At 37.3% G+C, this 16,035-nt stretch overlaps 1 protein-coding gene across 6 annotated transcripts in view; it reads right to left on the bottom strand.

Moving 5' to 3' along the window:
* Positions 1 to 1,056: 1,056 nt before the first annotated feature.
* PPP6R3 (protein phosphatase 6 regulatory subunit 3) overlaps positions 1,057 to 16,035 on the bottom strand; it is a 52,145-nt gene continuing 37,166 nt past the window's right edge. For 3 of the 6 annotated variants that reach the window (XM_063158759.1, XM_063158763.1, XM_063158762.1), the window contains 9 exons: positions 14,603 to 14,657; positions 13,822 to 13,952; positions 13,070 to 13,188; positions 11,588 to 11,741; positions 10,404 to 10,510; positions 9,318 to 9,468; positions 6,397 to 6,414; positions 5,953 to 6,075; positions 1,057 to 3,977 (listed from right to left, as the gene is read on the bottom strand). In XM_063158759.1, the coding sequence (XP_063014829.1) occupies positions 3,926 to 3,977; positions 5,953 to 6,075; positions 6,397 to 6,414; positions 9,318 to 9,468; positions 10,404 to 10,510; positions 11,588 to 11,741; positions 13,070 to 13,188; positions 13,822 to 13,952; positions 14,603 to 14,657 (910 nt within the window). In that variant the 3' untranslated portion in view covers positions 1,057 to 3,925. Of the gene's footprint in view, positions 3,978 to 5,952; positions 6,076 to 6,396; positions 6,415 to 9,317; positions 9,469 to 10,403; positions 10,511 to 11,587; positions 11,742 to 12,328; positions 12,453 to 13,069; positions 13,189 to 13,821; positions 13,953 to 14,602; positions 14,658 to 16,035 lie in introns of those variants that run through there. The other 3 variants (XM_063158761.1, XM_063158764.1, XM_063158765.1) reach the window with 2 other exon arrangements.

Raw genomic sequence — 16,035 nt, 5'->3', positions numbered from 1 at the left:
GCAAGATCAGTCTTCAGAATCATGATTTAAGACTCAGAAAACACCAACCACGGGAAAGCACCCACACCATACACAACTCAAATCCAGAAAGAGGCCCAAGAATCAGAATTACAGTATTTAAGCTATGGCCAGAAAGCTAAGGGAATCCCCCCTCATTTTGCAAGGTACTTAGTGACTTAGAGAAGACAAATACAGAAAAAGTTCCCCTCTCCAACAAAAAGTAGGCAAATGCTCAGGCTCATCTAAAAGAGAAATTCTAAAAGATGCCATGAGCAAAACACAAGGTAAATTTGGGTCTCAGTGCTTTAGCTTGTGGCAGCAGAGTAAGAAGTACACAGATTTCCCTTGGATATCATTAGAAGTGTGACTACATCCAAGTCATTAACCAAGACTAAACACAGGGCAAATGACAATTTGAAACAAGTAACAGAACCTGGTCTGAGCAAATCCAAAAAATGTCATGAACTCTTCTACCTAAAGGAGACAGAAAAATGCATCTATCTTTACAGTAAGAATATTTTTTATTTTCATTTTATTAACTTAATCTCCTTTCATGCTGTAACCTTACATACTCAAACAATAATGGAACAGGAAGATGCCAAATCCTTACCTTGCTAGCAAGTAAGATGCAGAAGCTAAAATACAGATGTTAAAACCTTTACCAATAAAGGACATTTTGCTGCCACAATAACAGCCATTTTCCATCCTGGTTTGGAAAACAATACAGACACTTTCATAATGAAACTCAAAGCACTTACACTACACTAGAGAAAGCACTATTTATTCTGAGACAGTCAGAGGTGATTAAGTCTATTAATAGAGCCAGTTATATACAGTAAGTACTTCCTGATATAACTGTATGAGACATATGCCAGAAAACAAAATCTCCAAGGAAATTAATGCTTTAAAATTTAAACAGAAAAGTAAGCTTATAATGAATGACAGTAAGAATCTGATTCATCTTCCTCACAAGTCTCCTCAATGGATTTCACACAAAGAATGAATGTCACTGTAAATTTCCACAGAAGTATGCAGATGACAACACAGAAGTCACTGTTTTCAAGAGGTAGATACAAGGTTTAATAGGTGCAAAAATGTAGACTTCACTCAAGAGCATGGTCACACAGGATTCCATGTACAACATCATAATGAGATTGTTTCCACTGTCCTGTTATCTTTTTGGTGAATTAATAGTAATGTTAGTCAGGATGATGACTTATGCTTTTACTTAAATGGAACAGTCTTGCTATAAAACTAATTCAGGGCTTACACTTAAAACTAATGGTTTCACTGGTCAAGAAGGCATGATTCATCCACTCTGCCAGATGGGAAGAGGCAATGAGCTACTACAGATATTACTGGTCTAGCCACTTTTGAAACATACTCTTGTTTGAGTAAAAATCCTTTTCCAGAGAAATCCTAAGGGGAAAATCCACTGCCCATTGACATCAACCAACATCAATATTCCTCAGTTTCAAGTGACTGAGCCTTTAGCCATTTCAAAAACCACTGTGGAATGTGGCAGTGGACAAGCCCTTCAAAGCAAGCTCATTTCATCCTAGTTGCTGCTAAAAACACTGGAGGATTTCAAACCTGTACAAAGGTATTAGACTTCAGTCCATGCTGCAAATGTATTAAAATATCTTTTCCTCAAGACTCAAATTCCATTGCATGCAAGTCCAATCTGATTAAACAGGCTGGGTAACAGCCATTCAGGATTCTTGCAGTATGTTCAAACCTTTGTAAGGCTATGTGAGCAGCAGATCAACAGCAGTGTTGATGAAGGATGGCAGAAAAGGTGTGTTTACACCCACCCACAGACCCTCCCTCCCCACCCCAAACACACCTCCAGTGCTTTCAAGTTCTGGATTCCTTGTGCAAGTAATAGAGTGAGTGGGTAAAAGAGACCCTACACATCCTCAGAACAGTGGACTGATATGACAGCTTGTGAACAGAAGGACAAGTACAAGACTGCTGAAATGAAGGCAACAGGGCCCAGATGCAATTTCATCTACCGTGTTCTCCAGTTTTGATGGCTACAGAGCTAAATAAATCAACATTTTAGCAAGGGACAAACAGTTCCACTGGAAAGGACACAAGTTTTTCTCCTTACAAGCATCAAACTTATGCAAACCAACTTGCTGTTTGCCTGAATTTGGAACTTGCACTTGACTCCAATTCATGTGTCAAAAGGAGCAGTTTTGTTTCCAGACCTGCTTGTTCAGTGACAGATCAAAGTGACAAAAGGACAGGTGCCAACCTTAAAGCTAACACACAAAATGGTTTTGGTCAAGCTGATCTGAAAGTAATTCTGAACTGATAAAGAAAACTTAGAAACTGACTGGATTCCATAATTTATAAAGTACAAATAAAAGTTTGTTATAGTTACCAATTCCACTTATGATATTGTGGTTTTACCCCTTCATTTTCACACAACTGATCACTTGGCAAAAACTTCTCAGGACAAGTGCACTGAACCTTGCCAAAAATGCAAAAGAGAAAGCAATAAGGGCAGTGACATACATGTGGGTTTTTTATTTCTGTATGCAATGTAATGTTTAGGCACGTTGTTTGGGACGCCTTCTAAAAGAAATAATTGGCCATTGTTTAGAATATCATTTTGGCTTTAAATACTGGTCAGGAAAACAAATGATGTAAAAAATAAATGAATATGACTATTACAGAAACAAAAATGGTTTTGCGTCTAAAAGTGCAGGAGTATTTTAACCCTTTCACCAGACAATGTGGCAATATACAGTATATTGCTTCTGTTTGTTTGAGAAGGCTGTTGGAATTTTACACTGACATAGAAAATTATAAATTACACAGAATTAGTTTCCATAATCACTATATATATACACAAACCAGCTGTGAAAAAACTGGTTCAGAACATACAAATGAAAGCCTCACACAGATCAGTACAGTGAAATTACCAATTAACATGCTCTGCTGCCAAAATTTGTATTAAAAACACTATTTACTTTTAAAATGCAGGTACTGTAATTACATTAGCAGCATGAGCATTTCTTTTACTTGACTTGTCTAAAAGGATTATAGCGTTTTAAATACGCAGATTGTTCTGAAATGTTCCATTGTATAATGCTTGGTATTAAACTAAATCTTGGTGAACTGTTTAAAGGCAGGTGAACCACTTAAACACAACAAGCCATGTGCACTCCAAATATTCTAGTGTTTCACCTGGAAGGTATTGTTTCAAGCAAACTAGACTTAACAGAACATATGGCTTTACAGTAACATCAATTTGTCAACTAAGCTGTTGCAATAAATACTTAAAATCTCTACCAATAGACTTACATTTTTTGATCTGTTTAGAACAATACAGAAAACAATTACCAATTAAAAAACCTGTTGTAAAATGTTGAACACCAAAAAATTCTTATTTAAATCACTTTTGTAAGCTAAACCAACCAAAATAACATTTATAGGGCATTTCAGTTTCAGAAAAAACATGAATTTTCTTCTTCTTTTTTACAAGGTGAAAAATGTAAGAAAACTGCTAAATACTTTGGTCACACTAATTGTCAAATAGTTATGTCTCAAATACATTAGATTTTTGTATTCACTTTTTTATAAAACTATTCTTACAGCCATTTTAACTATAGTAACACTACTGTCATCATTACATGGGTAGCAGGATCTTATTTCACAGGCCCCCGTTATGTAGAACAATACAATATAAACATACGCAAAAATTATTGGTATTTCTCAATGTGCAATATTTTTACACTTATGAATTTCTGTACAATGTCTTAAAATCTAGAATATAAATGTTGCTGGTCCTGATTCCTTGCGAAATTAGTGCAGCAGTGACTGGCTTCAACAGGGTCTAGATGATATCCTCAGAAATACTCAAACACCTGGACATCAGTTCTTTCTCTTCAGCCAAGGCATTAGACATCACATATCATACAGGGCCATTAACAGATGCCTCTCCTAAATGGGTGTGTTGATCAGTCCTAAGAGGCCAAAAAAAGAGATGTAAGCATACAAAAAAGATCAAAGCAAATTCAAGCAGGTGCAATAAAAACCAAACCAAAAACTAAGAACCCTGGATCCTGTGTAGCAAAACCCATGAAGTGAAAGAAGGAAACATGTGCTAATAACATGCTCATACCAATTATCCTCTGCAGTCCAGCATTTCTGGAGTCCTTATTTCCTAATTAGGCATAGCACTCAATTAACTGAGCACACCACTGAAGAATGTGTGGCCTTCATTAACTGATCTAATAAGTGATCTCCAGAGACGTGGTACTCAGAATTACTAATAAGGAGCACATTTCTGATACTTATCCAAATCTTATTCTGAGGCAAAATGTGATACCAGGAGTATTTAAGGTTGCACTGGAAAGCCAGCAGCTAGGACACAACAGGAAAAAACAACAGCATCTTAAAAAATTGCTTTAGTTATTAATCTAATCTACAAAGAGCCTTTTACAAGTACTTTGAATGTCAGTCCATTAGGATGAAATGTTCATGAAGTACGGAGGAAAATGGAGAGCAAACCTACAAGAGTGAAAACAGTAACAGTATATACATTTCTAGATAAAAGTTGAGTGTAAACATGGGCTCAGTTGCTCTGGACTGGCATAAAGAGATCAAACCAATGCATGAGGACACCAAAAATATGCAAGCAACAGAGGCAAAAAAAAATTCCAACTTCCATTCAGTTCCAAGTCTGTGGAATACATTTGAAGATTCTCTAACAGAATGCAAATACTGCTTGAAACTACAGATGAGGAAAGTTACCTGTAACTCCTGTTCTCTGATGGTGGACATCACAGAGAAGCCACTCTGGGGTCCGTGCTCTACATGCACATGACCAGCAGAAGCCCCCTAGCTAAGTCTTTGGCTGCTAAGCTCTAAAAACACTTTTTAAAAAACATATGTAAACATTAGAGAAAAGACAGACAGCACTAGATAAAAGCAAACACTTTTTAGAGAAACCTGGAAGGTAGGAAACAAATGCTGCATGGACAGGAAGTGTGGCAGTCTGCACAACCATCACTCACTTATTAACTGTCCAAGAAAAAAGTCCATGACAGAACAGGGCTCCTAGCAGAGATGACTCCTGCTAGGCACCAGCCAGAGACCTACCTAGGGGACTCCTTCCACTAGTCATACATACATGGAGCCCCAAAAGCACCATTAGGTTTATCTTGGTATTAATCCTGTGCTTATGAGGATCTACTGCAACAGCCACCTTTAGAGAAAGTTCTGAGCTTTGCTGAAGCCAGCAGGATTCAGTGAAAGGAGTTCCTTGAGATTTCCCACAACTTAAAGGCAAACTAGCAAACCGCTAGCTCTGAGAACCCTCCGTTGGTTCAGACAAACAATTTTTACTCAAAAGATAACCAAGCACCCAAGGACTTTGTCCCTACAATATAATACTTATTAACATTTTAAAAAAATATTGTTGTCTTGATAAAGACAGCATCTCCAGGAGACACTGTGAAAGAGTTTTTGGGTCTCCCACTTGAGGTATACGGGGTTGTTTTTTCTGATTGGAATCCCCTTCTTGATCAAGTTTGAGATTTATGCAGAGCAGAAAGTTAGAAGAAAGGAGCTAGTTAACTACTGGCTCATAAATAAAATCTTAAAAAACAGAATCTAAATTTGTCAAACACACATATTTTAATCTATCTAGAGTACAATGAGAACACACAGTGGAGTTCTGTGCATCAATTCACTATTCTAACTTGGTAACACTGTCACAGAATAGAATGGGATATTTACAACTCCCTGCAAGAAAAATACACCTTTGATGACTCAAGAATCTTAGAAACAACTGAAAATCCAGCTTGGGAGAATTTATTAAAATAAAAGCAAGCACATTTTTAGACTGAGCTAAACTCAATCTCTTTAGATCAATCCTGTTAGAAAAGCACACAAACTGCTATTTAGAGAACTGAAAGCATCCTTGAATACAGTTACCTCTGTTCTGGACTGTTGTTAGTAGGCTGAAGACTTGAAGGGACCTCTTCTGCAACTTCTGTATTCTCTTCTACTACATATTTACAAGAAGGATCCTGCGAGGTAGTCAATTTTCCTTCCTCACTTAAAAAACAAAATAAAACAAAAAGTCATTATTTGACATATTTGAAGTTTATTTACAGGGAATTTCAGGCAACAGGAGAAAACTGAGACAGGTCCATATTTCACATGCAAATGGATTTTAAGTTATGACTGCAATATGAAGATCAAGCACATGGCTCTAGACTTCACAAACACTTAATGATGCACTGGTGCTTACATCCATTAAAACTTGACTGGATAAAAGGGCAGGAAACACAGTGATTGCAAATAAGATCAGAAAGGAAAAAAGGAATGTATGTGATGCCTGAAGTGGTAATGATCACGAGCCTTTACTATACATACCGATAGGATTTCAACACTCTGAAGCCAGAAGAATGCAAAAATGGAAGAAAGTATAAAAGAAATTCAAGATTCCCTCAGAAACTGGCATTAATAAAGTCTGTCCATGAAACATACCAGCAAAATCATTAACTCATCACTATCTTACATAATAAACTCCCTAGTAACTCCACAGTGAATACTATGTATGGTTTATAGGGTACAAAGCCTGCAGCCCAATCTACTTCACAAACTGCCTCTTGTAGACAAAAACAAAGTTTAGTGAAAAAGTTGTACACTCACACTATGTAAGACAGTATCATGTAACCAGGCAGCCTCAAAAGTCATTAGTGAACAAATCTTCTGGTTTGCCTCTAAACCCAAACTTTTCTGCCTCTCTATTCCACCCCCTCTTCCACCTCAATCACACCATTATGAGCAAACTAAAATACAAATTTGAGCATATATACCTGCAAGAGACAGTTATAAAGTAGCTCTGAAGTAGACAATCAATCTTATACCTCTGTAGCAACAAATCTATTTATTCAAGAAGTGCCAATCTCCTCTGCTGGTTTTCTTCCTATTCTCACAGTTCTCCTTTCCATGGATCCTTTAAATTTCAATGAATCCTTCTCTTTTCTCCTTCTATCCTGCAGAGCCTGCAAAAATACTGTCTTTTGCATTGCAATCTCTCATCAAGTTTTCCCCATCTAATCTCCCCATCTCATTTGCCTTGATACTCTTTGCATTCCTTCCATAAAAAATACTTGTCACCATCACCATCGAAAGTGATGTCCTAGGTTTTTTTATTTTTTAAAGAGGCAGTCTCTGCTGGCATTCTTCCTACTTGTTCTCCACTCTGAACGAAGTTCAGAAATCACATTTTTGTCCTTTGCAGCTTTCCACAAATTCACTACGGCACTTATAAATCCCCTCAATGTTGACTTCAACACCATCAATTTTCTATTGACAGAAACCTAGATAAAGCTGAAGTCTGGAAGCATCCACTTTGAAAGGCAAACAGGCCAGAGTAGGACTTCCCCTCACTACTCTAACTATCCCTTACTTTAGACCTTCTCCCAGCAAGCTGGTTTTAAAAAATGCCACTTGAGCATTGACTCACTATGAAGCTGCACATGTCTATCAGAGTAGAACAGTCTTGACATTTAAGGCCTCATCTTTGAGACCCCTTGTATCTTCCTTTGACATTTCCTTTCCAAATCAAGATCCAAGAAGTTTTCAATATACAATAGGACAGAGTGCCTGGTAATCTCATCTGGGTTCCGTTTCCCATAAAAGATTGGACCAGATAAACTTTCAAGGTCTCTTCTGACTGGGGCAATTCTATGACATTGCATCCCTTTGCACCTCTAGGTCCTTTTAACTACAGTTCTAGCAGGTAATTCCATGAAGTGAGGCAGGAACTGTCACCAGATGCTGCCTCCTCATGTTAGTTTTTGCACCAGTATCACAAGTCACAAAACCTGAAAGTGCATGTGAGTTAAACTAGTTTAAGAAGTTTAAAGACACAATGGATAACTAAAGAAAATTTGTGAACATCTAAGAGTGAAGACCATGTAAAAGCATTGTGCAAAAGACAACAAACTGAAGAGCAGACACATCATTTACTACATCAGCAATGCACTATGGATGGCTTCATGTGACATCAATGTGCACGGAGCCCCAACACCTCTCTAAAGTGCTGTGGTTCACTCCTGTATCAATGCCATTTGATTTAGAAGCACTGGGCAGCCACAAATTCCCTCTCCTTTGTGCTGAAAAACCATCAGAAGTTAAGTCACTCAGATAACCATAAGGATGGAATAAAGAGTGGTGGAAAGCTGCTTGGGTTTCAAGGTCTGTATATTTTGGATAGTTCAGGAATTATCTCCAACTACTTCTAATGAAGTAAATTAATTTAAACTACAGGCAGTGTAAGGAGCAACACTGGAAAAGTTTCTAATACTGGAATTAGAAACCAACTCGGGGTTGGTTTTTTTGAGCAATTTCCAAGACATACAGACAACTTCTTTTTAGTATTTAAAGCTAGAATAGGGACAGATACTAGAAAGTTGTTCTAGAAGAACAAGAAGAGGGTTGCATGTCAAAATGCTCTAGCAGTGTGTTCCAATTTGTCAACATCAGGGTGGAGCCAGAACACGTCAGCTTCAATAAAAGCAAAATTTTGGCATGTCATATTGTTTGTAGCCTCTGTTTCCCTACATAAATATTAAACAAAAGCACATAATACTAAACAAAAAGCACTTGATCATTAAATCTGATCTCACAATATCTTAGTAGATGGCATGGAGTAGACAATGCTGAAACGGGCTTTATTCTCATAAAAGGATCACAGTGTTGATACAATATTCAATTTGACCATGTAGCAAGACACTTATTCCTGAATCTTTGTATCAGAAGACAGCAAAATTAAGAAGTTGTTCTTCCAGTTATTCTAGAATTCCATGTGCCACCTGTAGTCCAGAAGAGATTTAACACCTTTGTGCATACCACCAGCAGTGATCACCCCAAGTGTCTGATGAGCTACACTCAAAAGCAGTGCCTGGCTGGCCTTCAACTTCTTCTTCCATCCTCCTGGATGAGAGGAATGAAATTCCAATCTAAATCTAAGAATTCTGTGCAAAGTTTTAAAAGCTTCGTTTTGATGTGCAATGTTAAAAGAACTGTACATGAAAATGCACACAATTTTGCATCAGGGACAAAAGCTGAGTCAGTCCTGTGCTATAACCTTGCACTGAAACTAAGGCCTGATAAGTAAAGTCACATGTTATAGTAACTAACTAGAAGTCAAATTTTAAAACAATTACTTTGAAAGGTTTCTAGTATGCCTCAGGAATTATCACTTAACCTCTCTTTGATGATACAGTGTTCCATCAACACAGTTCTATTTACATGGTGGGAACACAATAAACAGGCATCCTTACCTTTTGAAAACAGCAGTTTCAGTTTTAGCATCTACAGTTAGGCTCAGTGTCTCCTTCATGCTGCCATTCATGACTGTCTCGGTTACCTTGTCTGCATTTTCCACATCATCCTCTCCATCTGAGCTGGCCTCCATAGCAACACTTGCTGGGGCTGCAAGCAGAAATAGAAGCAATTTAGCATATGGCTGGTTATGTTTTTATCTCATGTACAAGCACATAAGCCAATATATCAAGAACTGTATTTCTGCAGCTTTGCATACTGAATTTTTCCTTACAGAGAATGTCACCTTTCTGCAAGTGCTGCACAGAAAGCATGAGTATTACTTACAGATGGTTTAAGGAAAAGCCACAGTTGTAGCTTTTTTTGTTTTGACTGACAGTGGTTTGTGCAACAGTTTTGCCTAAACAAGGTCTTAGTAGGATTATAGTGACCAATTATTTTTCTGTACAGTCAAATTCATGACAAGTCTGCACAGCACAAATTTGACTTTAAGCTTCTGAGTAGTGACAAATCTTTGGGATGCTCAATGTGCATGGACTTCTCACCCACACTTCTTGCTCTCTCTGGTAATAACAGATACAGAAAAAGCTCATAAAAATATTTTTGTCCTTTTACCAGTTCATACACATAGAACAAACCATTAGGGCATGCACAGTGAAGGTGGCTTTAGAAAGGAATGAGCAGGAAGGAGAAGTCTGAACACACTGAGGCTACTGGCCTATTGCCCCACAGATCAAGACTGGAGGTTACCATTCCTTTTGGGCATCAGCTCAGCTAAACGCTGACACAAGTGAGAAGATTGCCCAACACAACAAACTTACAAACTTTGTATCTTTGTAATGCTTTTCTCTTCATGATGTGCAAACTTTTTAGCTGGATCGGTAACACTGGCTCTTGTTTTAAATTGGAAACTAGTTTAAATAGCTTATAAATTCTTTGAAAAGTCACATTTAATAACCATCAGAACAGCAGCAGAGCCAGAGATGAGTCTAAATCTAAAATTTTGAAGTCCGTGGAGATTTTTCTTAGGTGCAACTCCTATGATCAAGCCATTAGCATTTGGAAATGCAGTGCAGTTTACTTACTCTCTAGCTGTGTTGTATGAGTAGTTGCATTTGCACTCAACGGATCACCTGGATCTGTGTTTGTTTCCATTTCCACAGGAGAATTGCTTCTTAAGGAGTCTTTTGAGCTTCAAATAGAATTAAAAAAAAAACTTCAGAAACATCTCTGAGTAGCAAAATGAAGTGAAGTTCTTAAGGCAGTATTAGTTCTCTATGAAAGCTGTAAGGCCTAGAACTATACTGAAACTGAATTAAGCATGTTTGTTCTAAGAGTGCTGGAAAGACATGCTAAATAGAAGTTTAGTAACGCAAAATGCACCAGAACTGAGCTGAGCATGTTAGATGGTAATCTCATTTTCACTTCATTTTGTTACATTACAAGTACTAGTGGACATGTCCCTGGTAACTAAGGCATACAGGTAATCACCAGCTCCTTGCACTGTTTCCAAATATTTTTCACTGTTTTGCTAAATGCATTTTTCCAATTTGATAGTTCTCTGTTGAAACTGCCAGTGCAGTCATGAAGCACTACAGAAGTGATTTCACTACTTAATTTTATATACAGTACAGCTACAAGTTTTTCATTTTAAAGGAACTCAGATGACAAGATTTGGCCACTGGATAAACACGTCATCATTTACAGACTGTATCTTCTATCCAGTAATGTGGCAACTCAGGTCTTCATTTTCTAGGCCCTTAATTTGATTATCAATTTACCTGCCTCAATCATGAAACAACACAATTTTATGTTGGAAGAAAAAATCATACTTTTATATCCGAGCTGTTTTGATGCCCAGACAAAAAGTCAAAAAAAAAAAGTGTATAAAAGCAAAGTCTTCCAATATGAGAAGGAATTAGTTCCTGACTGCCAATATTTGGCAACTCAAAATTTACATCTAAGTAATTAGGTACATACAAAAGACTTCAGTAGAATGTAGAGTTCAATCCAAAAAAAGAACAGCATTATCTTGTGTGTTCTCAAAATCATGCAGAACTACCTATTTATCACAGATGCATAACAATATGAAATTTTAAAAGCCCAAAACACTAGTACCCACTCAACCTGGAAAGGGAGATCACATAGACACACGCTGCTGGAACACACAACATTCTTCAGACACTTTACATACACCAGCAACACAGGCTTGTGCAGAGAGCAACACGCCAAGAAAACCAAACTCACCCTGAATAAGTGACATTCTTACCTCAAAGAGGATGTGAAGTCAGAAAAGGAAGCCCAGCCAGTTTCTTTAGCTGGCACAGGTGCTTCAGTACTCCATACAGCAGAGCCAACAGAATCCAGACTGGCACCATGTGCAGTCTCCATGGGTACATCAAAGTTTGCTGACCAGTTAGGCGCTGAAAAACCATCACCAGGGTCATTAGGAACAAATTTCTATAAAGAACATGAGTGCACATATGCCTAACACTGATTCCCTCTATGTACATTTCATAAAGAGAAGCAAGATTCATAACTAGACTTGAAAGCACATGCAGAAAAATCCCGTACATCCTGTTAAAAAATTAATGTATTCCCTAAAAGGAAAATTCTGCTAGTAAGGCAGAATTTTAAGATCAGTAATTCACAGCACTCTGCTAAAAAAAAAAAAGTTTATCTGATAACAAAACTAATAAAACATTTTCAATCACAAGTACAATCCTGATTTATCCTTTAAATTAACCTCAATATTTGTTACCATTTTTCAGACTAATTTCTATAAAAATGAAAACCACAAAAGTTTTTACCCCTTCTTCAATTTCTTCAAATAATTTCTCATGCACTAAGACCACTGCTAAATTTCAGAAAAGTTTAAGGCTTTTTACAACTTAAAATATTTATTGATATTGTAAATTTGGGAGCAACTGTGAACAGCATCTAATTTAGGATAGGTCCATTCAAAAAACTTCACCTACCCAAGGGAAACATGTTTTTCATTAACACTTACATACAAAAAAACAGGCTGAAAAGGAAGCTCTGACTAGCAATTAGAAATTCCAACCCAGGCAGATATGGGAGGAGACCCACATGGATCAAAACTTGTTTGACACACAGATGCCAACGACACCAATCTGACAAAAGAAAAGAAAACCCTTAACTTTTCCTTCTAATTTAACTCCTTACAGTCTAGATAAACACAGGGCTTTTACCTACAGACATTGCCAGTTTAACAAAAGCCAGTTTAGTCTGACTTGAATGTGAAAACTTTTCAACCTATTACATCATTTAAGATTCCACATAAGAATCTCCTGATGTGTATCTTTCACTCACATTTGAAACCAGAACAATGCAAGTTCACTGATCTTCAGAGGGGAAGTCTTCTAAAGGAACATTGTTAGACAAAAAGCTGGTCTGAAAGGCTTCCAGTAAAAGGACCATCTTTTGGGTTTGGATAGTAACATATCAGAGTTTTGTAGTCACTCAATATTAATAAACAAGCATTTAATCCTCCCCTTTCTGACTACTCCTCCTTTTTTAACTCTTGAAGGGTAGAAATAGGAATTTTAAAGAGTAAATAATTTAAGACATGTAAGGAATTCAAACTTCTCAATATGTGCATGCTCTGTGGCAAGTGAGACAGACTTAGGACAGTTGGAATAAAAGCAGTCAACAAGGAAACTCCTACAAAATCAGGCTGCTAGATCTAACAATTTCCTATAACCCAAAGCACCAGAAAAAAGCTACGTACGTTCACTTAAGTCTACTTCCATTTTGTCCTCTGTATTGGTGTGGGATTCGAACAAGTCCTGTTTAGTTCCATCCTCCTCTTCAGAATCTGTACTTTCTTCACTGTCTGTACTGCCTGAGCTACAAATATAGAGAGAGAGTTTACATCCTGGTTTTAGTGTAACACCCTGGGCACAATAAAATACTGCAGAGTTGCAGGCTAGAGTAAATCACAATTATTTCTGATAGATTACTTGAGGTATAATTTTTAGCTCTTAGTATTCCCCTCATTCTTCTCTCAAAGAAACAAGGTTTAAGATTTCTCACTTGATCACATGAAGAGGCTTTCAGTGGATATTGAGGGAGGCTGCACAGCCCTGAGTTTTGGGGCTTAGGTGCTCCTTCCACTCAATGCATTTTCCTTTGTTCACAGCCATATTGGTACTGTAGTGAGGACAGCAAGGTCTAATAGAGGTGTGGAGCTGGGCTGCCCTGTCCAAAGCAAGGACAGCCAGGCCAGTTTAAAAGCAGAAGGAAAGAAGATACAGCAGGGGGAAAAACCACTATCAACAAGCTGTGAAAGCCAAAGTGCACCTTTTGCAAATTATGGCTGGAAAACAAATCACTAGGGCCACATGCCCACTCATTTCTCCACAGAATGGAAATACCTAGTTATGCTGGACAGTCTGCACTAACAGACAGACTGAACCAGAGGACAGGTGCATTACTGCATGCTCACTACACTGCTATCTGGATGAGAAACACCCTTCTCACCTGGAACGCCTCTGGGACTCCGGTGCAAACGCAATATGTTTTTCTTCCCAAATGTCTTCTTCATCAGAGCCACCATCATCAAACTGCTGTATCCGCTCCTTACAGCATGCCTCAAACAAGGCTATATTGCCCTAAATACAGCAGAAGTAAAAAATCCATATTACATTAGTAAACATCTTGAAAATTCCTATTTTGAAGAGAATCCAAAGCATTTCTCTAAAAGCAGCAGAAAACCAGAATGTCTTAATTTAAAGTTTGTCAAGAAAACATACAGTGCTGCTTGTTTTACTTGGCTCGTAACAAGCTGAGTGGACCAAAGAGCACTTAGGAGTTTCCATCATGTTTAAAAATGGGATGTGGGAGTGACCACAAAGAACTTTCCAGACAACCAGAGCATCAAGTACTCTAGCTTTATTTTCTGTAGTGGGGGGTCATTTTAGCTCAACCAACAAATAATATTGAGGTTCAGAGACTCTGTCTTTACTTTCCTATCTCACTGAAGATTTAAATAGCTTCTAATCATAAAACACAAGTGCACAATATGCACAAATCAGATCTAAGCCCAGTTATACAAATTAGAAGCAAATCTGCTTAATACTGATCAGAAAGAACAATAGTGTCTTCCAATTAACAAATCTCATGATATGAGAATAAAGCAGGGTAATTATTTTCCAGTGATTTCCACATAAAAGGAATAAATATAACCATTGCCAAAACTCTGAGATCATGCCAAAGCTTAAAAGACAGTAATTTTTCTGATAATACTGGAACACATACTTACACTTTCATTTGTATTGAGGGTAAAGTTGATGTCTGAAACCCGATCAAAAGAAACACTACAAGAAAAAAAGAAACGTACTCAATAAAACAGGACTTTCTATTGTGACATGAAGACATTTAATTTCTGTTTGGTTTCTTATATTCCAATAATCTAAAAACAGAAGATGAAAGTCTCCAACACAAAGCACTCAAAATTACACACCAAGGAGACCTGGCACTCCTGTGATTTTTTTTTTTAACCGTTAAATATTTTTAACAAAAACAAAGAACATTGCCATCTAGAGTTAGGTGTATGCAACAAGTATAACTGAAATTGTATACCCAAATCTCAAATACTGTATAGCTATGCACTGGATAAAATCTAGACCTAGAGAATGCTTAACCTGACTATGCGCTACCATGATATACCTCACAATCCTGCAAACATCTGCATCTGCAGTTCTTATATGTTTTAACTGATTTCATCCTTCTATCAAAGGACCTTTTCAACAGGAAGGAACAAAATGAAAAATACTATCAAGTTCTGTTTCTTAACAAAAGAACCTCACAAATATTTTTTTAACCAATCACTGAAATATTTTCCCAAACATAACACTATATATTAGGCTTGACACATCTTTACATATCAGAAGAGTTCATATGTTCTTTGTCTTGCCATGAGTGCATTTAGCAGAGCACACATGACTCCTCCTTCTAATATTCATTGCATTCCCAAGTAAGAAAAAAGATAAGTGGTCTAAAGGAACCTAAGTTGTGAGTGTGACTGTATTACTGCATGATGCTATGCAGGTAACTTAAGAGTGTGATTGATTCTTGCACAGAAGGCATAACTTTAAAGTAACTTCTCCTCAACTTAATTCAACTCCTGAGCACATCATCAGTGTACCCTGTCACAAGTCTTGAGACCTCTTTAAGTAGTCATCTTCTTTCTACCAAGAGAACAGACTTCCAAAGGCATGAACTTAAAGGAATTCCAATTCCCATCCTTCCCAAAATCCACCTGCTTCTAACAAAGTTAAGGAGCATCCTGTGTTACTTTATCTATCATATCTTAATCTCTAATGTCAGCAGGTTCTGTGGTGCAAAAAAGCAGCAATGCTTCTTGTATGGAAGACACAAACTTCAGTCAGACATCACTTACTAAACATGTCTTTTAGAAGAGCACTGAGATTATTATAAAAACACCCTTCTAAAAACCATCTTGAAGTAATGCTTTTTATTCCTACCTGCATGTTCTGGCATCCCAAATGATGAAATCTTATAAAAACAACGATAAACTTTACCATCTGCAAGAATCCCTATTCTCCCCTTTTCCCTTTAATGCATCCATTTACTTACAAAGAAAGATATCAGCTTTTCTGAGGGGTGTTTTCTGTTGTGTGCTGGTTTTTGTTTAGTTTGGGGTTTTTTAACCTCACCAAGACTGTTCTCATT

Source organism: Melospiza melodia, chromosome 6, assembly GCF_035770615.1.
Source record: "Melospiza melodia melodia isolate bMelMel2 chromosome 6, bMelMel2.pri, whole genome shotgun sequence".
Classification (NCBI taxonomy): domain Eukaryota; kingdom Metazoa; phylum Chordata; class Aves; order Passeriformes; family Passerellidae; genus Melospiza; species Melospiza melodia.
Note: the sequence above shows the minus strand (reverse complement) of the source record. Positions and strands in the feature narration are given on the sequence as shown.